The 26692-nt window shown below is 32.9% G+C and overlaps 3 protein-coding genes across 4 annotated transcripts; all 3 read right to left on the bottom strand.

The window, feature by feature from the left end:
• Positions 1-4652: 4652 nt before the first annotated feature.
• LOC112589545 (uncharacterized) lies at positions 4653-6269 on the bottom strand. The gene is made up of 2 exons (XM_025303323.1): positions 6263-6269; positions 4653-6103 (listed from the first exon to the last, which is right to left on the bottom strand). The coding sequence occupies exons 1-2, from the start codon at positions 6267-6269 to the stop codon at positions 5577-5579; spliced, it is 534 nt and encodes a 177-aa protein (XP_025159108.1). The 3' UTR covers positions 4653-5576.
• Positions 6270-11873: 5604 nt separating this feature from the next.
• LOC112589567 (uncharacterized) lies at positions 11874-14523 on the bottom strand. Of its 2 annotated transcripts, XM_025303403.1 has the most exons (4): positions 14370-14523; positions 13377-14298; positions 12838-13060; positions 11874-12717 (listed from the first exon to the last, which is right to left on the bottom strand). In XM_025303403.1, the coding sequence occupies exons 2-4, from the start codon at positions 13902-13904 to the stop codon at positions 12566-12568; spliced, it is 903 nt and encodes a 300-aa protein (XP_025159188.1). In that variant the 5' UTR covers positions 13905-14298; positions 14370-14523; the 3' UTR covers positions 11874-12565. The 2 variants fall into 2 exon arrangements, with proteins under 2 accessions (XP_025159188.1, XP_025159187.1); XM_025303402.1 differs by having other exon boundaries at positions 13377-14523.
• Positions 14524-23387: 8864 nt separating this feature from the next.
• LOC112589544 (rho-related protein racO-like) lies at positions 23388-23819 on the bottom strand. Its single transcript, XM_025303322.1, has one exon. It carries the CDS (start codon positions 23817-23819, stop codon positions 23388-23390), a length of 432 nt encoding a protein of 143 aa, XP_025159107.1.
• Between the last annotated feature and the right edge of the window lie 2873 nt (positions 23820-26692).

The following is a 26692-nucleotide window of genomic DNA, read 5'->3' as shown; positions in this document are numbered from 1 at the left end:
TTTTTAATTAAATCAGAGCTCGGAATTTAGTGCACAGTTCACGTGAAAATGAAGAGTTACGCCTATTATATCTCCACTATACCGCGTAACACCCGGCGGCCAAGTCAACGATCGCACATGCGACGCTGTCTTTGGAGCATTCCGATTGAAAAGAATTTCGTGATCGGAATGCTCCAAAGACAGACCGTCGTATGTGCGTTGATTTGGCTGCCGGGCATTACGTGATAGCGGGGATATAGTAGCCCAGTGAGAAATGGCAGTCGAATCGACGTTTATCAGACGTCGGTAGCGTCTAATAGACGTCAATTCAACTGGCCATTTCTCACTGGGGGAAGTAACTCTTCATTTTCACGTAAACTGTGAACTTAATTCTGAGTTCTGAAATAAATGTTAATGTTAGCATGGGTTTTTTTTATAAAATTGGAGATATTGAGTATATTACAACTAACGTTACATTAATGTTATAATTTCGTACTCAAGAATAAAAATATAATGATATGCGTTACTTATACATCTACATTGTTGAATTAAAAATTTATACATTGATATAATATTAATTTAGGTGGGAGATTTGATTGTTTTTATCGTTTTTATTAATATATAGACTTTTTACATTTATAATTACTAATAGTAATGCAACGCATGCGTTCATTTACATATGATAGCATTCGCTATATCTTAACAAATAATAGTCATACTATACCGCTCGTTAAATTTAACACAAAAACCTTATTATAAACTAAAAAAGAAACTTTTTTCTGTAAGAATAACTCTTATAATTTTCTTGTTATAAAAATAAAAAAATTTACATTAGACATATAGTCTGTAGCTATATAAAAGAAAAAGGGTAAGAATGTAAGGCTTTCAGAATGAAATATAAATAAATATATCTAAAAAACCAATTAACAATATAATATTTAAATATCAATACTTGCATATATATCTAAATCTGGACGTTCTTATTATTTCGATCTTTAAATATGAATATTCAAGCTATGAACATTAATATATACTTTTACATATATATTTAACATATATAGGACTTTATTATATTTAAAGTTTAAATATTAGTATTTAAAAATCACAATAAGAACACCCAGATTTTGATATTAAGTATTTTATATACATTTCAATGCCCAAGGTTTTCAGATATAAAAAAAGTTATGATTAATATGTTGTAATATTTATGAGAATTATAATTTTAGTAGGATGTATGATAAATATTTTTTATACATTTTTCTGCACATTTTTTTTAAGCTTTTTCATTGAAACTTTGTCGGGCATTACAATATTTATCAAACATTTAATATCTATATTTTTCTACAACATTTTATAAATATTGTATGCTGTCTAGGATATTTCTTTTTATTTGTCGCATTAACAAATTCATTGTTCATTCATTGGTATCAGGATTTATCATCAAGATAATCATCAATATTGTCTTCATTATCCAAGTTTTCATCTTCGAAAATATTTGTGGCATTTTGCCTTTGACGAATACGTCGACCTTTGTGCGCATTTTGTCGTGGGTAATTTATATTATTGCGTATTCTCTGTTTTGCGTAGCGTATTGCTTCGGCAATGGCATGGAGGAACTGTTGTTCCGTGGAACGGTCAAAACTGCTGTTAGTACGCACACCATCTGGAAAAGATTATTATTAAACTGTAGGATTTTTAATATAATTTTATGAATCGTATGATACCCGATATGATATAATAAAACGAGAAAAAAAATATATTTTTATAATTTACCGTATATGGCTTTACATATTTTTTTTTCATAAAAAACTTGGTTATTCTGTTCTCCCCAAACAGGATAATGTTTTAATGCATTATCGGTTATAGACCGATTTTTATGCAAAAATTTACTGCTTCTATTAGATTTGTACCACCTAAAAGCTGGAAATAATCCACCTAGAATTAATACAAGCATACGTGAATAGGAGTGTTCCACTTTTTATCTTGGGTCATCAACACTTTGAACTTAGTTTGAAAATTCGAAAAGTAAACCATTTGAAAGTGAAAATGTTTTATCTTACTACATTAATGAATATACGGAAATAACGGATGTTGAAAAGTTCGTCAAAGAATATTTACTACATAAATTTTAGAAATTTTGTTTTACGAATATTGAAATTAAACATAACAGCAGAAGATATTTTACCATCAGAAGATATTGAACGCGCATGCAACTCGCGTTTAATTCCTGTAGGTATTTACATCAAACTTTAGATATAACCATCTTTCCAATCAAGAAATTGCAGATATATACTTTATCGTTGAAAGATAAGAATAGCAACAAATATTTTTCGTATATGTCACAAAAGTATTTTTTATTTTACTAGCTTATTATTTTCATTTATAGTACATGTCATGAGACTGATGAAAATCAATGTAAACATCAGATTTACTATAAAGAGATCGCGGTGTATTCATATTCGATTGCTTATTCCATGAGATTTTCTATTTTCACTCTACATAAAAATCTTAGCATTTTGAAATATAACCGGGCACAACTGCTATTTGGTCTCTGCGTGGCTTCCAGTCGAGACAAGGAAGAATTCAATATAACTAATAATTTAATATAAAATAAATACTATATATATTTTTTTTTTAGTTTATGAACGGTATAAATGCAAAGTTCCTCTCTACATAAATCCATCATGTAATTGTTTTAAACAGAAATGCATAAGGTATAAGGTATATTTGTCATTACCAAACTACATTTTAGATAACATTTTAGGTAACATTTTAAATATTCATTTATTACCCCCATCGCAAATTATAATAACATAAATATTTATATTTTTCATTTTAAATTATATATTACTTACAATTTGATCGTACAAAATGTCATTTATATTCTCAAAATTATTGATAGCTTCCATAGTTTGTAATGGGAATATGTCTGGCTTTTGAGTCATTCGATCTCGTCTATTTTGACGTTCAAGTGTTTTCCGTAACTTTTTAATATGAACAGATTTCTGAAAATTTAAACATTAGTTATTACTCAAAGAGCATTACAACTGATAATCTGGTTTTCACATTAGTGCCGCGTCTTAGAGCTCTTTCTGCCCTAAATCTACACGCTTGTACAAGCGTATACAGAATACGGACCCTGCATGGATTTGTTTCCTGGCGGTACTAACTCGGCAGCCACATAGGCTACGTTCGCTTTGGGCGTTTACGCGCTTTAAGCGTCGTTCTGTCTTTTCTCGCGTGTAATGAGTGACAAAATAGGATGACGTTTACAGCGCGTGAGCGTTGCAAAGCAAACGCAGGCAAACAGCAACTATTATATATATTTTATATATGAAATAAAAATAATACCTTATTTCCTCTTTTGTTGGAATATTCTCCATTCTATCTATAAGCAATCTGAAAATAGATAAATCTAATTGTTGCTATAGTATAACCAAGACAGCACTAATGTCCAAAACCGGGAGATAAGACGTCTTTCAGTCGTCTTTAAGTCGTCTTTAAGATGTCTAGACGTAAGATGTCTTTAAGATGTCTAAAAGACGTCTTAAAGACGTCTTATGTTTCGGACATTGTCCTGTCTGGGAACCCAGTGAGAAATGATTTGTCGATTGACGTCAAAACGATCTCGAACGACGAATTATTTTTCACACGCTGATTCCATAATATTTATTAGAATATACTAATTGTTATAAATTATTATATAATAAAAGTACTATAGAAGCAGTAATAATGTTCCGTTTTAGACGATAATGAACCTTTTCAAAAACATACTTATAAAAATATATTTGAATGACAAAAATCACTACATGTAAAATATCTTATTAATTGCTTGCTTTCGTTTTCATCATCACTATTTCCTTCTCCAATATTTGAGCGATGGTCTAATACATAATCGTCATTTTGTAAGTTGTGAGGTTCGTCATTACCAGACTTATCTCTCTCTTCTCTTGCATCAATTACTTCATTTAAATTATCGTTGTTAATATCCTGTTTTCTCTTTTTGTTACTATGAGTATTAGTACATGGCTGTACATTATAAGTTTCTAATTTCGTGTATGTATTACAATTTTGAGTTAAATCTTCTACATATATTGCCCTTACTATATCTGCATTTTTTTCATCAATTGATTGTACAAAGCTTGAATATGTACCGCCTTGCGAAGGTTCTAATACGTTTGCATAAGACAAAAAGTTGCTGTTGGCAGGTTCAACATAGTTGTCATTAAACAAATGTTCAGATTCAGATGGTTTTCCTTCCTGCCAGCCTGCCGGATTATTCGAATTATTTTGTTCTGATGAGTTATTGCTTGTATAATTTATTCTTCTTGGGTATTTATAAACTTCATTTATACTTCTTTCTTTTTGTCCACAAATTGGAAAATTTTGACCTTGTTGCACGCTGTTATTAACAAATATACTAGTGGATGGTATACAATTAAGTTCAGTGGCATATATATTCATATTACTCAGTGGCGTAGTATTTTTTTCGTTACTGTAAACCGGGGATACTTTGCACAACATTTTGACCTTTTTTAATTCCTTTTTCCTTATGTGAAAAATCAGCATTGTATCAACATTTAATTTATGTAAACATGGTAATCATTGCTTAAGGATGTAAGAAACAGATTTTTATCTTAAAAATATTTTAAAAAATTTTCTAAGTAATTTTTCCAGATTTTTGAAAATTTGTGCAAAGATACTCAGGCATGGGGTTATTTTGCACCGTATTGAAAAACCTATACAATTCTTATGGTTAGTCTGGATCAGTGCAAAGTAACCTCATTATTTTATCAGTAAATGGTTCACCATTAATTTAAACCTAGAATCATTAAAGTAGAAAGGATAATCATTAATATACCATACCTACTTTTCGTATTTAACACTTTTAATGCAATCTTATGGTAAACCTATATCATTTAACACAAAATAAGTTCTTAAGTTGGTAGGTAATGAACTAAATGTTAGTTCATGTAATAGAGGCACAGTAAAAAAAACAATTAAAAATCAACTTAAAATTAAAATAAAAAAATGGAAAAAAGATATTTCTGAACAATAAGAAAATAGTTCATTAGCCCCATTGGAAGTCCAATTCAAGCACTCTGTACAGTTTTCTAGTTTTGCTAACTTTCTTGGGTTCCTTGATATGAGACAGAATATCATTCCATTCATAGTATAATATATCTTCACATCCGTCGGGCCACTTCCATGCTTTTCCAGTTTTCACCATTGATTTTACGATTGCGCCATTTTTCTTGACCTTTGTAATTTGTCCAGGAAAAAGTTCTCCTTCGTAAGTGAAGACAACGAATTCATTTTCTTCTCTTCTTACTGGTGTTCAATTGTTTGAGCTAGATTTCTTACTGTCTTCCTCTCGGTTGCTTAAGTCATTTTCCAAATCACTGAATGTTTCTAGAGTGGAACTGTCATCATGGCAGGAAAAATCATCTGGATCCTCTTCAGACTCAGCTTTTGACTTTTTGGTCTTTGTGATAAGTGTCCTCTTCTTTTTTCTCTTATTCTGCTCAGCATTAACTTTGCTTCCAGATGCAGCGTGTAAACCTTTATTGTTGTTTTTGTCTTCTATGTCTTCAGTGCTAACACCTTTTACCTGCAGGAACAGTCAGCTTTTTTCTTCGTTTCTTGACGCTTTCAGAGCTCAAAACACTGTAAACTTTGTCCTGTAAGAAAATCTGGAAGCTGTCTTCTAGTGCCTCTGTATCATAGGATTCTCTGTCTCTAAATTGTGCTAAGACTTCGTTGACATCTACTGGAGATAAGCTGCACTTTCTGAAAACTGACTGTAAATTGGCAGCTTGATTCGGCTCCACAGCAGCTACCAACTTTTTTAAAAGTTGTGGAAAATGTTGTTTGTCGAGGGACGTCTTGTTACGGCCAGCAGAAGAATTTTTGTACTCGTTCATTATTTTACGCCAAGCTGTTTTAAGGGGTTTAAAGAAAGCAACATCGAGAGGTTGAGTTATGTGGGTGCTATGAGGTGGTAAGCAAACAAACTTGATTTCATTTTTTTCGCAAGCTTCAATAACTTTTGGGGAAATATGAGAGGATGAGTTATCACCCAAAAGAACTTTACCACCTGACTTCTTTTGTAAAGAAGGTAAAACTACAGAAAAAAATCACTCTTCAAATGCTACTCCATCAAACCATCCACTTGCAGCGGTGAAATATCTTGTGCCTTTGGAACCTCCTTCGCACTAAGTTGACCAAAGGTTAGTGGCCTTATATACAACAAATGGTGGGAGAAGTTCACCTACTGCATTACCTGACATCATGATGGAAATACTTGACTTAGAAGTGTTTCTTATGTTAGTAGGGTACTTACAGCCTCTCTTTACCAGACATTTTTTAGAGCCAGGGTCGTCCGTTAGATTTGTTTCATCATAATTATAAATATTTTCGGGGGGTACATTCTGGAGAGTTACAGAAACATGGTGAATATATTCTCTCAAGGATTCTTCACTGACTTCTGCACGAACTTTTTTGATATTGGCGACAAATTTTTGTGTCAGCTCTGGGTGTCTCCGTAAAAAACCCTTGATTAAATCAGCACCTGGATAGACTGATCCGGTGCCTCGTAAAATTTTAAAAAGGCACAAAACAATATAAAGATGAGTCTTTGAATTACTTAACATTTCTTCCGATTCTTAAAAGATAATCTTTCATGATGTGACGTAAGTCTTTTTCGCAGATAGGGAATTCAAATTGACTCATTTGAATTGTACATTTCACAAAGGCAGCCTCCTCTAATTCAGAAGAAACAGTCGGCTTACCAGGCTTCAATTCGTGTTTTCCTTTCAGTTTGTAACAAATAGTTCTTTTACTAATACCATATTCTGCAGCAGCTGTTGTAAAGCTAGAATGTTGTAAAGTAATTTCTCCTAGAAAAAAATTAATGTGTTAATATATATAAAATATTGGAATAATTTTTGGTTAACGGATGCTTTTAATAACGTGTAAAACATACTTCTCATTATTTTAATGAAATATAAATCGGAGACTTTAAAATTATTACGAATGCCTTTCCACGAACAATTAAGAGCGCACTCGTTTGTGAATAGTTTTGACAGAGTGCGATGAATATTATCCCGAGGATTAATTCCTCCTATTTTGAATAGAAAGTCTTTTTATAAACAGAAATTAGACAATTTAATATTTTATTATGGAAACACTTTATTTCAATAACACTGAAAAAAAACCAATATGTAATGATGTATACTAACAAATTTTAAAAATGTACACTAAAAAAGAGCAATTGCAAACAGCGAAGCAATAATACAGTATCGAAATAAAACTACTATTGAAATAATTTCAGGATTTAATATCTACATACACAAGGAAAATTTATGTGATATGAACGAATTAATGTAAAATTAATGTAAAAACTTACGAATTGTATTACTGCTTCATCAGTATCGTGTAATAACGCTTCAAAGTCTCGTATGCTTTCAATTGTTTGTAATAGTAAAATTTTTTACTAGAGTTTTATACTGTTTAAGGAACAGCGATTATACTGTTCTAATCGCTGTTCCTTAAAACGGGAGTGCGAGTCGTCATTGCTTCTTCTATTATGCTTACTCGTTGTTTCAAATCTTGTAATATTAAATTCGACGTTGCTTGCATACGTAACATTTCTTTTAAATATTCTGCAATACAATAACTAATGTTACACCTATTACTAAAGTAATAAAGTATGTTATAGATAAAATACAAAATAATGTTAGATATTTGTAATTCAAATTATATACGCACACACATATATAATAGCTGCTATTGAAGTAGTAGCCAAAAGCAAAACTACTTTTACTGATATGTATCATTACTTTTCTTCAATGTATCTTTATATTGTTTTGTGCCTTTTTAAAATTTTACGAGGCACCGGATTCCATTAGGAGAATTATTCCAATTGATATCAGTGACGGAGTGTGTGAATTGTCAAAACATCTTTTATAAATTACAAATATTCTCTTAAATGCCTAATTAGATTAGGGATTGGAGATTGAAGACTGTGAATTGAAGGTTAAAATTAGATTAATTGGAATAAAAGTAACCATGATCGAAGTTCGTCGAAATCTAATGTTCAATCCAATTCTCAATCATCGATACATTATCTAATACGAGTACAATAGGATCTGATGACCTGTAAAATTTTAAAGAAGCATAGGACATAATATAAGAATGCATTGAAGACATGTTATGATATATATCAATAAAAGTAGTTTACTTTTTGGTTCAATTTCAATAGCACCAGCAATGGCAAAAAGTTTGGACAAAAGTGACAATAAAAAATATTGAAACATCTTTCTTATTAATGGAATGACTCTTTTTTTAGGGACTTAGACTTATTTCCTAAAATTAAAGAACTCATCATAAGTGCACAGTTTTGTAATATGCAAAAAATGTTTAAAGCAACAGGGCATTCCATCGCGGATATTAAAAAAAAATACTGCGGTGATGGAATGCACTTACTTCCACAAACTTTGAACAAGTTGTGGAACATGATATTATATGGAAAAAAATTTAATATTAAATATCATTAAAATAAAGTATTGCATTTTTTTATTTGTTGCTACTATTTCACTATTAACCATCGCGCGCGCGCACGCGTGTGTGTGTGTGTGTGTGTGTGTACAGAGTATCTAGTAACTTGTGAAGCAGTCGCGATGTACAGATAGAACAAATAACGGTGTACAAATAGGTCAAAATCATTAAAAAAATTATATACCATTTTGTAATTTTCTCAATATTTACTCCGTAATTAATGAAAATATATAAGCAAATGAGTACATAGGAAGCGGTAGAATAAGCTCTGTGTAAAAAAAAATGGCTTATTTCTTAGCAACGATAAGTAACAGTTGATTTTTCGGTGCGCGACCGTGTTATATACTGCATGTCATTTCGTCTCCAAATCAACTGTTACTCATCGTTACTAAGAGGTAAGCGAATTTTTGTGCACATAGAGCCCATTCTACCGCTTCCCGTGCGCTCATTCGTTTATATATCTTAATTAATTACAAAGTAAATATTGATAAAATTACAACATGGTATGTAACTTTTCTGATTATTTTTATCCGTTCTACCTGTACACTGCGGCTGCTTGATGAGTTACGGAACACTCTGTACATTAATACATTCTTTTTATATTTGGATCTTCTTGTACCTCTGCAGATGAAGCATACAATGAAGAACCTACAATGTTTAGACATATTAATGTTATACTGTTAAAACTTATTTTTGTTGATTTCAACAATGTGTACTTACTTTCCATTACTATAGGTATATCGTATGATTGTACATCGTCGGATGCTTCATAGGTTTTTATTTGTTCTGGAAATATATACAGTATTATAATAATGAATATTACATATCACATTGATGATAACAGTATGCTTCATTTTTTTAGTCGGGATTCGCGCTTTGTCCCAGAAAATTTGCACTTCTTGTATCACCAATCTCGCACTATCTCGTAAATTCAATTTTACTAATCGTAAATTGTAAAATAACACACTCAAAACTTGTTTGTTAGAGGGCAATTTGCTCCCAATAATCTGCTGCGAATAATTTCCAATAATATATATCTTATCACGCAAATTATTTCCCGAAGTCATTGTCAATCTTACATATATCAAACAGGAAAAATTACACTGTTCACTTTTCAAGAGCGAAACAGGAATTATGGTAAACATACGCCTGATCAGTGAAGCCAGTTTTGATACTTTACGTGTAGACTAGACGTGTAGAGAGAATACGCACACAAGTAAATAGCTGTGTACGTGTATGCCCCGCACTGTGCATGTCAAAACAGGCATCACTACGCCTGACGCAGGCTCTGTACGCTGAGCTCTGAGTTAGATAAGAAGTCTGTCTCTTTCTAACGAAGGCTGCTTTATTTCCACCACATAACCACGAATAAAACAGCCTTCGATAGAAAGAAAGACTTCTTACCGAAAGTATGCTATTTCTTTTTTGGGATTAGGAGCCTCCAGATTATTAATTATTATGTAACGTTTAATTTTTAAAATCGCTTTATTAATGAAAACATTAAATTTATCATGTTTTAAACTCATTTTATCCTCTAAATATACTATTACAACTTTGTAGCCCATATATAATTTTTTCAGCTCAAATATGCAATAATTATTTTTTTTAATTCATTAACAATTTATGTAATTGTTTAAATAAAACTTATAAGATTTCAAACGACGCAAGAAAAAAAGAAAAATCCTCTAGGCCGATTTTTGTGGAGAATATGCTTTAAAAACCAACACTGATAACGTAGAAAGCTTAATACAAGGGTCCTCCAATGTTTAACGATCCGGGGGCACGGGTTCCCGTTATCTGATCAAACTGAAATTTGGCAGGAATTATTTTTTTGTCAAATGGAATTTTTTTGTCAAATGGAAACTTTTTGGAGGGTGCCGCGGAAAAAATTCGGAAAAAAATTTTTGATTAATAGTAAATAAGGACCACCCTAATATTCACACTACTACTTATACACTTCTTAGTGCTATGCACCAATCATATCACTCGGTACAAACATAATTTTAATTAGCACACATAAGATATACGTTCAGCTGATCGGAGCGAAGGTAAAGTTGATGGAAAGCAAAATAAGTTGACTGAAAGTTAAACTCCGTTCACAATTGAACGCAGTTCACAGGAACTCAGGATTGAACCACTTTGGAGGAAACAGGCATTAAAGGTCACGTGAAGGTTACCTCAATTTTTTTAGATGGCACCCCCTATTTTTTATTACATATTCCTGTAGCTGACCTCGAGAGCTTCCCAAAACATTGTAATCAAATGTTTTTTGGTGAAGTACTTTTCGAGTTATAAAGCTCCAAATTTACAAAATTTTGATAAAAATACAAAATATTTCGTAAAACATTCACTTTCCGATAGTCTTATCTTACATGATCCAACCAGTCAAGGCAAGATCCGAGCATGATCCAACCAGTCAAGGCAAGATCCGAGCATGATCCAATCAGTCAAGGCAAGATCCGAGCATGATCCAGCCAGTCAAGGCAAGATCCGAGCATGATCCAGCCAGTCAAGGCAAGATCCGAGCATGATCCAGCCAGTCAAGGCAAGATCCGAGCATGATCCAGCCAGTCAAGGCAAGATCCGAGCATGATCCAGCCAGTCAAGGCAAGATCCGAGCATGATCCAGCCAGTCAAGGCAAGATCCGAGCATGATCCAGCCAGTCAAGGCAAGATCCGAGCATGATCCAGCCAGTCAAGGCAAGATCCGAGCATGATCCAGCCAGTCAAGGCAAGATCCGAGCATGATCCAGCCAGTCAAGGCAAGATCCAAGCATGATCCAGCCAGTCAAGGCAAGATCCGAGCATGATCCAGCCAGTCAAGGCAAGATCCGAGCATGATCCAGCCAGTCAAGGCAAGATCCGAGCATGATTCAGCCAGTCAAGGCAAGATCCGAGCACGATCCAACCAGTCAAGGCAAGATCTTTTTTTGTGTACAATTACTTAAAGTGTTCAAAAACTTGGCCATTTACTTGTATGCATAGCTCTAGTCTATGGTGAAAGTCGTCCCTAACTTTTTCAAGAACACCTACATTAATATTTCTGCAAGCCTGTCTGATCCCGTTTTTCATATTTTCAACGGTTGTAGGCTTTTGCGAATAAACTATATCTCTAATGTAGCCCCAGAAATAACAATCTAGGGGTGTCAAGTCGGGTGATCTTGGGGGCCATTCTTGAACTCGGCTGCCCATACCAATCCACCTATTCGGGAATCTATTGTTTAAATATTGTGTAACAGCTCGAGATCTATGAGTCGGTGCTCCATCTTGTTGGAACCACATTCGTCTGAGTAAATCATTGTCGACATGTCTCGAGAGGTTGGGCAGGTCATCCTGAAGAAATCTTAGATAGATTGTCGCATTGAGATTTTCTTCAAAAAAATATGGACCAACAATAATATCTCCCAGGATGCTTGCCCAAACGTTAATGGACCACTGCCGTTGGAACTCTTGGCTTCTCTGCCAATGTGCATTAGCATCTGAATAATAATGGCAGTTATGTCTATTAATGCCTCTTTTTTTTTTTTGGTAACGCAGGGGAAATCCATCATGGATACCCCCGACCCCCCCAGGGTCAGACTCCTCCTATGTCAGACTCCTCCTATGTCAGACTCCTACTGACTAAAACCCCTGCGGGATGTCTACCATTCGGACCGTTGTGAGGGGAGTTAGGGGAACTCCCGCATTTCCGTTGTCGTTCGTCCACATTTCGAACACCACGACTCTTCGCCATCTTCTAAGATACTAAACGAATGTTTACAGCGGTGTAGAAGTAGCGATAGAATACATAAACATAACGAGTACACAAAGGTTGTCAACGGATGATTTTGGGACAATCAATAAATAACTTTGAAAATCATAGTATATGATGTCAAATTTACTCATACATTACACACAGTGTACATGATACCAGCTATCTGCTGTAAAAATTTGAATTTATTTTCTTTACTGTGAAAGAAGTTATGGTCAAAAACCCTGAAGGTGATAAATTTTTGGCTGGTACTGTATTTGTCATCTATCATAGACGTTATTGCTTTCTTCCTGGAATTTTATACAGTGGCTCTATACTTTGTACAAAATGTCTGTATCCTACTTTTTCAGTAGTATTTAATGGCATATTGTCTTTATAAATCATGTATAACAGTTCATTGGTTACTTTATGTGTTTTTGTTCCTCTATCTAAAATAAAGACACCAATTATTACTATAATTATTATGTAATAATTATATATTCTTATTTTAATTTTGAATATATCAAGGTCCAACATGAATATGAATTGTTACAAGTTAAAAAATATACCTGAAATTGATTTAATTTTCGAAAAACTTTCGTTAATTAGTGGTTGTCGACATTTATTTAAATTAATTGATAATGACGAGACTTCTGAAACAGAATCTGCATCTGATTCTATATTGGAATTATCCAACTGCCTGAATTGACATATATTTTTACTAGATAAAAAGTCATTATTGTTAGATGTATCATCTTTGGTACTGATTCTTGGATCAGACAACTTTATTTTCTAAAATAAAAAATTTTGTAAATATTAAATATTTTGTATTTATAATAGAGAAGAGTTATCCAGACAGCATAAATTTGTAAGGGAACATCCTGGGCTACTATCCAAAGCCCTACTCAATGGATAGAGTAACGTTTATTAATCAATAATGATAAAAAAATCTTTGTCAATTAGTCAAGTAAATGTTACTCTATCCTTCGAGTAAGATTTTTAAATACAACTTGGAAATGTGCTAAAGATGTAAAAACATCTGTATATCTTTAGATGTCTTTTGGAAGTTTGTGCTGTCTAGGTTATTTTTTATAGAAAGAATAGTTACCTTAGATTTTTTACCATCTGCAGAAATAGTCGGCTGTATAGTATAACTGTGTATGGTTGCTGATGTAGATTGTATTACAGCTTCTATATTTTTTAGACCTTTTTGGGATAAAGTACGACCAGAGTGAAATTCAAGTTGGAATCCACTCTGATCCGAATTATAAACATTGTCTACGCCGTATCGTTCAATATAATATTTTACATTTTCAATAAATGTATTACACTTATCTTCTAAATCTGTTTTCGATAACAATGATTTTTTTGTTACAAATTTGGTTATTTTTCGAGAGACGATATCATATAAAGTTTTGAATCTTTTTACCCACGTTTCGGAAGCTTTGAATCCTACCACATTTTTCTCTTCTTGTGCTCGAGAAGCCCATCGAGCAATGTCAATGTCATGAATAATTATTCTATTTTCAAACGCTTCATTAAAACGGTTTGTTATATATTCAGAAATTCTTTTTAATTTTTCATCTTTGCTGCTACCTGCACTGATTTGGTCCTTCCATCGTCGTAATTGTCGCATCGATGTTACTTTTCTGTATCTTCTTTTAACTCCTTCAAGCGATCTTGCTCCTGTTTTACCGCTCTTCCAGTATTTCACAGCTTGCCTTTTATAATCATTTGATATTCCTGCTTCAACGGAGCTACAAATAACTTCTTCCGGGAGATATTCTTTTCTTTCATTTTTCTCTAATAAATCAATATTTTCCGCTTCTGGAACTTCATATGTATTGTAAAAATCTAAAGTTTCTTCCTCTTATATTTCAAATTCCTCATTTTCTATTTCTTTTAACAAATATTCAATCTTCTCCTTCACTTCTACTTCTTTTGGAGTTATCGGACTTTGTGGAAAGTTAAGAGCAATGAAAGTTGTATAGAGTAACATTATAACATTCAAGGGATTAAATTGCATCATTCTGAAAAATATTAAAATGAAATATTTTTCTCGAACCATGATATATAAAATAATATATAAAATAAAACACACTTTATAATTAATGCAGTGATTTTCTTATGTTAATCCTGATGCCGCTTCTTCTCTCTGTCAATCAAATATATGTAATGAATCCAGAATAAATTAATGTCGTGAAAACGGAAAGACAGCTCTATATTTACGTATGTAGATATTCTGAAATTGAAAAACTACACATATTTTTTCTTCAAATTAGTAAAAATTTTCTTTGATTATTAATCATTATTATATATAATTTATAATTTAACTCTTGCTCAATTTCGCTCCATTTTTTCGTATATTATCACATTACTGATAACTCGACAAACTATTGCAATTCCAATAATATAAAATAGAGAGTGACAAGATATGTAATAATAAATATAAAATAATAATATCAGTTAGTAACAAATACTTATGTATTTAACAAAGAATGTATTAAAAGAAGTTTTAAACACACATAGAGAGAAAGCAATATGTACTTGTAAACTTGCGCTCACAAATGATACGTCGTGAAACGATGGATACTTACTGCGACACTAGCTTGTACTACTGCTTATATATGAAATGTATCTCTACATATTACGCTTACTCATGATTTGCGTCGCATAAAGTGGCTGCTTTCCAGCACTTTAAATAGCTCACATAACTGTAAAGGCCATCGCACACAAAATGCATAGAACAGAAGCATAACATAGCATAAGCATAAGAAAGATATGTAAAGGCCTATCCAGACGGATTTACATAGCCACATATGCATGTGCATAAACATAACCATAAATTTCTCAATCTGCATGCAATATTATGCCATTTTATGCAGCCATTCAAATGCGTTAGTCTGTAAGAATATCGCTTTAGTATGTGATCATAAAAACATTCCTATATACATATATTGTGAATTTTTTTAAGCCTGGCAAATATTCTAATAATATATTGTGTTTTATAATCGCATTAAACTTTGAAAATGGAAAATGAAGAGTTATGTGCTCTTTTGTATGTAGAGTATTATGTATTACGCAGGTCGTTTCGTCGTCGTTTCGCAAAGAAATGTAAAAGAAAGTGGTGGGTTCGTCCGATTAATGATATGAGATATTATCAAGGAGATTTCGCCCACCTTTTCCAAGAATTGAAACACGATACACATATGTTTTTTAAATATACGTGTATGAATGAAGAGATATTTAATTTATTATTAAGCAAGATAAGACCACACTTACAAAAATCTAATTGGCGAGCTTTACCTCCAAAACAACGTCTGATTATCACACTTAGATAAATATATAAATTTGAATATAAATTCTCCTATTACAATAGCAAAATAAAACAATATTTTTTTGTGTTGAAAATAGATATCTCGCAACAGGTGACTAGATGACATCTATAGCGCTAGCATATCGGATTGTAATATCAACTGCTCACAATATTGTTTCAGAAACATGCGAAATAATTTCAGATATTCTTAATATTGAATATCTTAGCCCACCGACATTGAATGAATGAAAAAATATAAGCACAGGATACTGGGAAAATTGGAATTTTCCAAATACAATTGGAGCGATGGATGGAAAACACATCCAAATACAAGCACCACCAAAATCCGGCACCTTATATTTTAACTATAAGAAAACCTTCAGTATAGTGCTTATGGCCGTATGTGATCACGAATATAAGTTTACCTTGGTAGACGTGCCTTGGTTAGTGCCTTTGGTAGTGATTGTGATGCAGGTGTTTTATCCAAATCATTATTTGGAAGAGCATTATATGATCGCACACTTGATATAACACACGAAGTAAAGAAATTACCAGGATGTGACGTGGAATTGCCCTATTTTGTAGTTGCTGATGAAGCTTTTCAATTGTATAAAAATGTTATGCGTCCATATTCTAGCCGATGTTTAAGTGATGACAAAAGTATGTTTAATTATCGCTTGTCGCGCGCAAGACATACAATAGAAAATGCGTTTGGTATATTAGCGTCTAGATGGCGAATATTTCTTCGTCCAATATGTGCTCATCCATCAACTGCTGATAGATTTGTTATGGCATGTATACTTTTACATAATTTCTTAATGACAGAGAATGCAAAGAAACCACCATGCGAACAAACATACTGTCCACCAAATTTTATTGACCATGATAATATGGAAGGAATGATACTTGGAACATGGAGGAGTGCAACATCTAATATGAGAAATTTTAGGCCTTGTACTGTACACAGAGCAACTCGGGAAGCATACGAGCAACGAGATGTTTTAACTAAATATCTATTATCACCTACAGGCGAAATTTCATGACACATATACAAGAGTATTTATACGCATAAAAAGACTAACATGATTAATTATTCCTTTTTATTATTATCTAGATAAAATATAATTTGATATTATTATATAAAACATAAAACGTTAACATTTTTATAAAATATTCAAATATAAACACATATACTTTAGTACTTTAGTACACATATTTTAGTAGTCATACAGAACTTTCATAATTTTTCCTTTTATTTCCGTTTTCCGCGGTTCCTTTATTTTTCGCAATTGATATGCAACAGTACATCCAAAAGTATCATTTTCGTCCATTTTTTCCTTTTCTATAAAATGTTCAGATATAATTGAGGACAAATTTATAAATGATTTCTCGATTTTGTCTACTTTCTGCGTTGTATTTTTTGGTTTGCTTTCCTTCTTATTCTTTGACACGTACGGCTTTTGAGTCTGTAATAAGGCTTCACTTGTTTTTGTATTTGATAAGGATAGCGCTGAACATATAGGTACAAATGAAGATGCGGACGTCGATGGTAATAATGTTGATGGTAATGATTGACATTGATTTGATGTTAGTTCTGAAAGATTTTGAATGCTTATACTGGATGAACGTAGAGTATGTTGCAGTAAAATACTATTGCTTGGAATAGATGATAAAGCATTAGGATAAAGTGTCGTAGTCTCTTCTGGGATTGGATTTACATCTTTTGCCAATATAGTCAGGTTATTCTTTTCAAGCATTATTGAGGTAGTGTTTACACAGGACGAAGAAGAAGCCATGCTGAGAAGATATTATTTCAATAGATATTCAAAAAAATTCAGTTTCCAAATTATATAAATTATTTTAAAAATTATTAACATTTTATAATAGATATTCTAGCAAATACAAAGTAACGCAAAATATAACTGTTATATAACACACGCCTTATATTGCATTTATACTTTCGAGTGGGAAATTATAACTATAACAGTTATATAACTGTTATTTTATATTTGCTGAGATCATTATTTGTATAAATATTCATAATGTAAATAAAATTATTTATTAATTTATAGACAGAAAAGAGCTTTATTACAAAAGTAGCACTTATATACCTTTTTATAGGTAAAACAATGTCACGTTGCATAATAGGTGTTTTTTTAAACATGTAAGGACTGTAATGTGTTTCTTTTGACTTTATATTCGTATAAGTCCTGAAAGTATTAAAATAATTATATGAAAATAACATATTTATTATTTACTCTAATAGCCAAGTTTGCCAACAGCAGAATCTCACAGCAGATCCATAGCTTACTATGTCCGCATTAAGCTCGTGTTCTGTGGACAGAAACTGTGTCCGACCAGAGAGAATAAGCCTGGTCGAAAGCAGTCCATAAAACACGAGCTTAATGCGGACACAGTAGGCTGTGGATCTGCTGTGGGATTCTGCTTTTGCGGGTTTGGCTATCTGAGTTAATACCATTCTGCAAACAGATCAATTAACTTACTTTCTTGATTTAACAAATGTATCTAAGAATTTTATATTTTCATATAATAAGAATTTGCATCGATTTGTTACTGCTCCACTGCCACTTCGCTTTTCTGACAGTCTAGCTTTTTTTTCACGAGAAAATTTCTCTCGCAACCTTTGCCATCTGTTCCTACAATCTTCAACTAAAAAAAAAAATTAATTAATACAGGATACGAAACTATAAGAATATTCTATATTAATAATTATAAAATACATTATATAATAAGATATTACCTGATAATTTTAAAATAGAAGAAATTTCCATCCATGCACGTTCTTTCTTGTTTACATTTTTAAAATCTGCCATACTTTTATCGAAAATATATGGGTAATTTTTAATAATATCTATCAGAAGTGTATCAGTTTTTCTGCAAGATTGTAACATTGCAGAAGCATTGCGAAATATTGCTGCAAGATTGCTGCAAGATCGCAGTAATGTCAAAATGTCCGCTTTCAGTAATATTGCAATATAATATTGTAGCAACATTGTAATATAATATTATAGCAAAATTGAAATATATATATATTTCTAGTAATTTTTTTGTATTTTATATATGTCAACTTAATAGCTATAATATATTAGATGAAATCATTGTAGAACGCTTATGAAATTTCTATGAAATATTTTATTACATATTTTATATATATATATGTGTGTGTAACTACAATAAACAATATATAACGTATAAATTAAACAAAAACCAAAACGACTAACGAATGAGTACAAAAAAAATACGTCTTTGGTTATATCACATATTTGCAAACGTGTTCATTATATATTTTATTAATATTCCTCTGAACTGTTACAACTAAAATAAACTAAACTAAACAATGCATCATATCGTGTACATTTAATGTAAAAACAAAACGACTAGCGAATGTGTGAAAAACAAATACGTCTTTAGTTATATCATATATGTGCAAACGTGTTCATTAAATATTCTATTCATATTTCTCTGAACTGTTACAACTAAACAAAGTAAACTAAACTAAACAACGCAGCGTATTGTATACATTTAATATAAAAACCAAAACGACTAACGAATAAGTAAAGGAGAAATATATCTCTGGTTATATCACACACGTGCAGTCTTATTCATTAAATGTTCCGTTTTTATTACCCTGAACTCTTGCTTCTTTGAAGTCTAACAACAGCTTGGGCAAGCCATTTTGAGGCATATTCTGTAATGTCGTTATCTGTCACTTCTTTAAACGACATACGAACAGCTTCTGCAATATTTACAATATTCAATTTCAAATGTTAATATGAAAATATATATACGTATTGTATATACAGGGTATCCCAGATCTTTAACACATGGGCTCCATAGGGACGTAGAGCTAAGTGAGAGGAACAAAAAAGTCCTCTACTATAATACGAAAATCGTAATAGTTTTTTAATTATAACACAAAGTTTGGCGTTTCCCACGCACAGCGCGGCCTACAGACGTTTTGCGGCTAGCTGTGTGCGTGGGGGCTGAGCGGTAACGCGGCTCGCGCTGACTGTCGCGATAGCATCGTCTTGGCACTTTAACCGCACACCGGCAGCGTTAAGGCGCCAAGACGCCGCTATTGTGATAGTCAGCGCGAGCTGCGTTACCGCTCAGCCCCCACGCACATAGCTAGCTGCAAAACGTCTGTAGGCCGCGCTGGGCGTAGAAAACGCCAAACCTTGCGTTGTTATAATTAAAAAACTATTACGATTTTCGTATTATAGTAGAGGACTTTTTTGTTCCTCTCACTTAGCTTTACGTCCCTATAGAGTCCGTGTGTTAAAGATCTGGGACACCCTATATATATAATCAAATTTATAACTGGAATGAACTCAAATTAAGAAAATTATTATAAACAATATATAATACTTATGTATAATAATATTTGCAAGTCTTAAGTCTTTAAATGTTTGCTTACTCTTTCTCCCTGCCCAACTAAAATTTTGAGCTAAATTATCTGTAATTGCTCTTTTCATTATATTTCTTATCATAATATGAGCACTATTTCCACCAAAGCGTTTTAAATTATTGAGCTAAATAAAGAAAATAATTGTTTAAATAATAGTGTATTCTAATTTCAGTAAAAACTAACTAAATATATTCTGCATTGTAATTATAAATGTATCAGAAATATATTATAGTTGTCACGAACAAATGAAAAAACAATATGAAAAAGATTAAAATTGCGTGTAACTGTAATAATATTCTAAGCATCAAAAAGCACATTCTATAATAACATTAAAAACTAAAAAATAAAAACTAAAAAATAAAAAATAAAATACATATAAATATGTAAAAAATATATATCATAGAAATATATAATAAATGTATGAGATAACAAAATATATATAGTGAGAAATATATATATCATACCACTTGGTCTTGAATCTCTTTTCTTGTAATTGTTCTTCAAAGAAAGTTAATTCTGACAATGTCGATATTGGGATTTGAATATCACATTCTTCATCAATGCAAGATTGATTAAAAGAATCTATCTTTTCTTGAAATATATTGAATTTTATTTCAATAGTCTCCACTTTGTATAATATTTTATTTAATTTTCCGAAAATCTGTTTTTTAAATTCTGAAATAAATATATAGTTAACATTAATAAATAGCGCATTTGTTTACTATAAAATGTCATACAATATATAGTTATTGTACAATTTTTTAGTATATAAAAAATATTAACAAAGTAAAACCTACCACAAGAATACAGGTTTTCATTTTCACCATCTATACCAGATTGTTCTATACGTGGCGTAACTGTAACAATAGGATTATTATTATATGTATATCAACGGAGAAGAAATATATGATATTTTATAAATATTATATGGCAAATTATAATTATAATACTTACCGTTATTGCTCACTGCATTTAACATACTGTTTTCACGTACTACATGCTTAGTATTTTGCATAGATGTGCCCAATAATTGTTTGCAGTTTGATATGAAATGTTCCTTCTGCGGAAGAGTAGGCAAAATTTTATCGTGTTTAATATTATTTTCTTTATCGTTGTAGAACTCGAAATCAGACTCTTCAGGAGAAGATTGAATATGTTTCTTTGCTTTAATGCGTCTTCTCTGTTCTTCTCGTTCTCTCATTTCATTAGATGATATTCCAGTATCATCTATATGTGATATATCTTCAGCTTGAACTAATTTTGCCATGCTGTCTTCATAACTATCTAAAATGTTAACAGTAAAATATAAAAAGACATAATAAAAAGTTATAAACATATATACATATAAATAGAAATTTAAGATACATATAATTCACTTACTTGCAAAACAAAAGAATTTTTTCACCTCTAATTCCTCCTAGTCTGATTTGTTCCGTGGCATTTCTCTTGCTATGATAGCTTTAGTAATTCTAAATTTAGTTTTAAGATGACTTGGCCAAATGCTGGTGAATGTATTATCATTATACCATGCTGCAGGTATTAACTGCAGTCCGTCATTGAATTCCACAATTACAAATTTGCTGTTGTCCATTTCTCTATGTTGTAATATGATCGACATCACAAAAACGTATAGTATATTTTTGCATTATATTATATTATATTATATCAAAGGAAATATGTTCAAATTACATAACGCACAAAATCATATTGTATAGTTAAGAGGAAATATTGCAAACATGTTTCGATTATTCCCATAAGGAATTTTCCACGCTTTATATAATATATCTGTAATGTGCCAGAAAAAAATAATATCACTATCGATTGTCATTACTTTAATACCGAAATCGCTCGATTTACATGGTAATTCATAAACATTTTTTATAAATTTAAATTTTTTACCAATAATAAAGAGTTCTTTATTTCTGTTTTCCACTATATTCACAATTAAGGCATATATGTCGTTTTTTAATATACAACAATTATTGTTATAACTGTTACAATTTATAATAAATTGTCCATTTGACAGCATCCAATATTGTGATTGAACATCTAAAGTGTCAGGTACTGGACCATTGCTATGTAAATATTTACATGAATATATTTTATTACTACTATTTTGTTGTGACTGTAAGAAATTACAATTTTCAATTTCTTTATATCGTTTAATTAACTGTTGTAATGGTTTGTCATGTTTCCGTAGCCGTCTTTTAATTGATGCCAAATAGTTTTCGCAGAAAGCGAAATTATCCAGTGGACCATATGTCCTTACATCAGAACATATATGTAAAAGATTGTGTACATTATGTGATATATACTGTTTGCCATATAGTATTTCAAATGACGCGACGAAGTGATCAAGTAAAGCTTCAGCATAATTAATTAATTCTTGGCATAAATCGGAACATATGAGAATTGTTATGGCAACATGTAATATAAGGAAATGAATATATATATCTTCTTTTAATATGTATCTCAATACAATAGGACCTGTATATAATAGAAATTGTCGAAATTCTGTGGCTTTCCATTGCTTAACATCTTTTATCGATCTCGGTCTTCTTACAAACTCGTTCGATGTAGTATTTCTTAATAATATCAGGATATGTGATATTTTATTAATAGATCTTCTATGTAAACAAAAAATGGACCTTTCATCCACAACATTATTAGTTTTTTAACAACTCCTCCTAAACATATAAGATGCATATAATCTAAGGGAGTGTGGGTAAGAGGTAAAAATTGAAGAATATTATTTAAAATAGAAACACCATTCTGAAAATCTTGATAAGCATTAATCATAAATAATTCATCTTTCCTTAAAGAATATTTCTTTCTGTATGGAAAGCAAATTCTACCATTTACGTATTTTCCTTTGACTACACATTTGGTACAACTATTAAATCCGGTATGACCTTTTATGCATAATACAAACGATTTAGCTGGCATATCACATATTAAAGCATATAATTTGATGTTGATTACATTTTCACTATGAATGTAGCCATTATTAATAAACTTAATGAGGTCATTAACTAAAGGTTGCAAAAACACATTACAATCAGTAGGTTTTATGTATCCAAAGTATGCACCAATAAGGTATACTGACGTATTAACTGTATTTGAACATAAAAGTGTCCATAAGGTAGCTTGTGACGATTTTGATAACGGAAGACCATCAATGTTTATAATTAAATTAATACATTTATCATTATCTTTCAACAACATACTTTTAATAATATTACATAAACCTGAATAAAAGTACTGTCCTCCACAAGCGCTTACAATATCTGTTTTCCGTGGAGTCTGTAACAATGTCCGTACATCTGTAGGTATGTTATATGGAATATATTGACGCAACAGTTTTAACAATTCATTTAACAATGCAGTTTTAACAATGCATTGCATGCATTATGAGTAATATTATTCGATATAGCCCATGTAGCTAAAGCGTTTCTTAAGTGATTATTATCATTATGATCATCATTATCATCAGTATTGTTTATTTTCTTTATAATAGAGTTATGATACTCATTACTGTTTACTTGGATATTGTTATCTTGAGATCTACTATCATATACTGAAGATGTTGGAATATTTGTATTAGTAGCATATGCATTCCAAATAACTTCCGCAACATCTTTTTTATCACCATGTAAATCTAAATCAACAGACACATTAGACGTGTTGACACTACTTTCATTTAAATCAAATCCAGAGGATCCTGCGATATCTATTGCAATATTATTCGCAATAATTCGTCTAGCATGGCGTTTCGAAACAAGTTTTTTGTTTTGTGCGTTATACATTTTTCTTAAAATATAATATACTATGCAATAATTACATAAGTGTCACGCTGAAAACCAGAATATATATATATTTATGTTTAAAATAATTAGGGAAATGATATTATGGAATTTCTAAATGCAACTGACAAAAAAATGTTGTGAGTTAAGTTGGAGGTTAAGTTGGATTTAATAAACTGCATATCGTATTAAACTACAGTTAACTTTTATGAAAAGAATAATAAGTGTACTTACATACTTTCGTCTTATATCCCCCGTAGCAAAAAAAGTCACAGTGATATCACAATGATATTTTACATGATATATCAGTGATGTCATGTTGATGTGTGAATATCCGCTTTGTCACAAATGTAACGTCGCTATGATGTCATTATATTATTCAATATATGTCACAATGATATAATTTGGATATCACAAAATGATATCATTGTGTTATTAAAAAAATGTCACAGTGATGTAATATAGATATCACAAAATGGTGTTTTCTTTAAATAAATGTATAGTTTCAATATTTAATTTACATCTTTTTATTTATCAAATATACATATTTTTTCACATATTTTTTTCAAAATATATTTATATAGAATGAACGATAATGGACAAACCAGTATTTAAACCTATGGGACAGATTACTAACTGGACGTCTATTCGAAAAATGAAAAATCGCTTTGCAAATAACTATACACGTATTTGAAATGTCCAAAATTATTTTTGTAATTTTGCACATACAAATATACAGTCGTTTTCAACAGTTTTTGTGTTTTTCGGATGGATATCCAGTCGATAATTTTTCCCATACGGTAAAAACTAATTCATTCATTATCGCTTATCCTGTATAATACTTTTTTTTTTTTTTTTGGTAACGCAGGGGAAATCCATCATAGATACCCCCTCCCCTTGGGGGAGGAGGGGGTTATGTCGGACTCTTACTGACTAAAACCCCTGCGGGATGTCTACCTGTCGGACCGTTGGGTGGGGAGTTAGAGGAACTGTTCCCGCATTCCCTCCTCAACCTCCCTGCCCCAGGGCTCTCCGGGAGCCCCACGCCATCAACGTACCGCGCCCTGTCACACCAAGGGAGTCCAGGGCGCGGTCCCCGGTGGGTTGCCCCACCGGTTGGCCTTCTGGTCACACCTGTTAGGAGGAAGGGGACATCCACCTCTCCTCCTTTACCCTCCCTCCTTAATTTTTATCAAGTGGGGAGGGTTTTGGGGGAGCAGGCCTCAACCGGGACACCGCTCCCCTTTGCCCTACCTATCCAACCGCGCGGGAGGGGCCAGGGGGACCCTCTTGTGAACCCTAGCCCCCCCCGCGCGGACGGTGGCGGGCTCGAGGCGGCCGAGGAGTCCCCGATCCGTCGCTGCCGACGGGCGGGATCCTCCTCGGCCGACGCCACCTCGGGTCCGCTGCCGACTCCTCCTCCGGGGGATCGTCGACCGGTGCGTCGCCTCAGGCGACGCACTCCCGGTCGATGTCCCCACTCCGCGGCCTCCTTCTGCGAGAGGACCTCTCTACAGAAGGAGGCTGCTGCATCCCACGCCTCCTCGCTCCCGCACATGGCCGCAACCATGCGCAGGAGCGAGAGCTCCCCCCTTCGGCACCCCACCATCCCTTCGAGGACACGGCGCTCCCCGTCCCATGCCGAGCATGCGGACAAGATGTGATGCGCCGTGTCCTCGAGAATGGGGCAGTGGTGGCATCGAGTGGTGGGCTCCTTTCTGATCCGGTGCAGATACCGACCGAAGCAACCATGCCCGGTCAGCATCTGCACCAGGTGGGAAGTTGTTCCACGTCCCCTCCTGCCCGTCCATTCGGACAGGCAGGGGCGGACAGCCGCGGCCGTTGCAGGACCGGACACCTTCGGATCCGACAGTTCATCCTGCCATTTCCGAATGGTCCGGTCCCTGGCTTGGAGTTTCAGGCCCTTCAAATCTCTGACCGTTAGCGTCCCTTCCCCGCGGAGCTCCTTCACCCGCCAATAGAGGATTGCCCTCTCATCGGCAAGGAGCTCCACGGGCGGGACACCGGCCAGGGTGATCGCCGCCATGTATGACACGGTCCGATACCCCCGGATCGTCCTTATTAACACCGGCCTCAAGGCCTGTCGGAGGGAGCGTTTTTCCCTCCGGCAGACCAAGAGGCTGGGCGCCCATATGGGCGCCCCATATAGGGCAACCGAGAGCACGGCCGTGACATACAGGCGACGTGCCATCCAACCCAGACCCCCCTGGGTGCGCATGAGGCTGGCTACCGCCAGACACGCCTTGCGCACCCTGGGATCCTGTATAATACTCTAATAATATATAGGAACTTATGTATTTTTATAATATACTTTTATAATATATCAGGAACTTTTACAATATATTAGAAACTTTTATAATATATCAGGAACTTAATATTGAAATTATTTTAATTGAGGTGTTGTAAATATTGATATTTTATAATTTCCGTATTATAGTTTCTGCCCGTCTAATATTAGTATTATAATAAAATGTACCATATTACACACAAATTTGTTATATCAATTATTAAACAAAAACAAATAATTTTGTAAACGAAATAATTTCAACGAAATAATTTAGTTCCTGATGTAAATATAATGCTCTCCTTAAATACTTATAATATTTTCTCTTTCTTATAATATTCTTTGGCAGATATAATATTGACAGTGTTTTACTATCACAAGTGTTCAGTTTGTTAAAGATTTTAGTATGCATCACAATGGTATAACACAAAATGTCACTAACAGTTAAAATTATCATTCCGCATACTTTGAACGCTAAATATATCTATCTAAATCGCATGTAATAAAATATAAATTTTCACAAATCTCATAAAATGTAAATTTTCATAAATCTTCAAAAACATTAAAATAA

This window comes from Harpegnathos saltator, unplaced genomic scaffold, assembly GCF_003227715.2.
Source record: "Harpegnathos saltator strain DR-91 unplaced genomic scaffold, Hsal_v8.6 scaffold54, whole genome shotgun sequence".
Taxonomy (NCBI): Eukaryota; Metazoa; Arthropoda; class Insecta; order Hymenoptera; family Formicidae; genus Harpegnathos; species Harpegnathos saltator.
The sequence above is the reverse complement of the archived record's forward strand: the minus strand, read 5'-3'. Positions and strand labels throughout refer to the sequence as shown.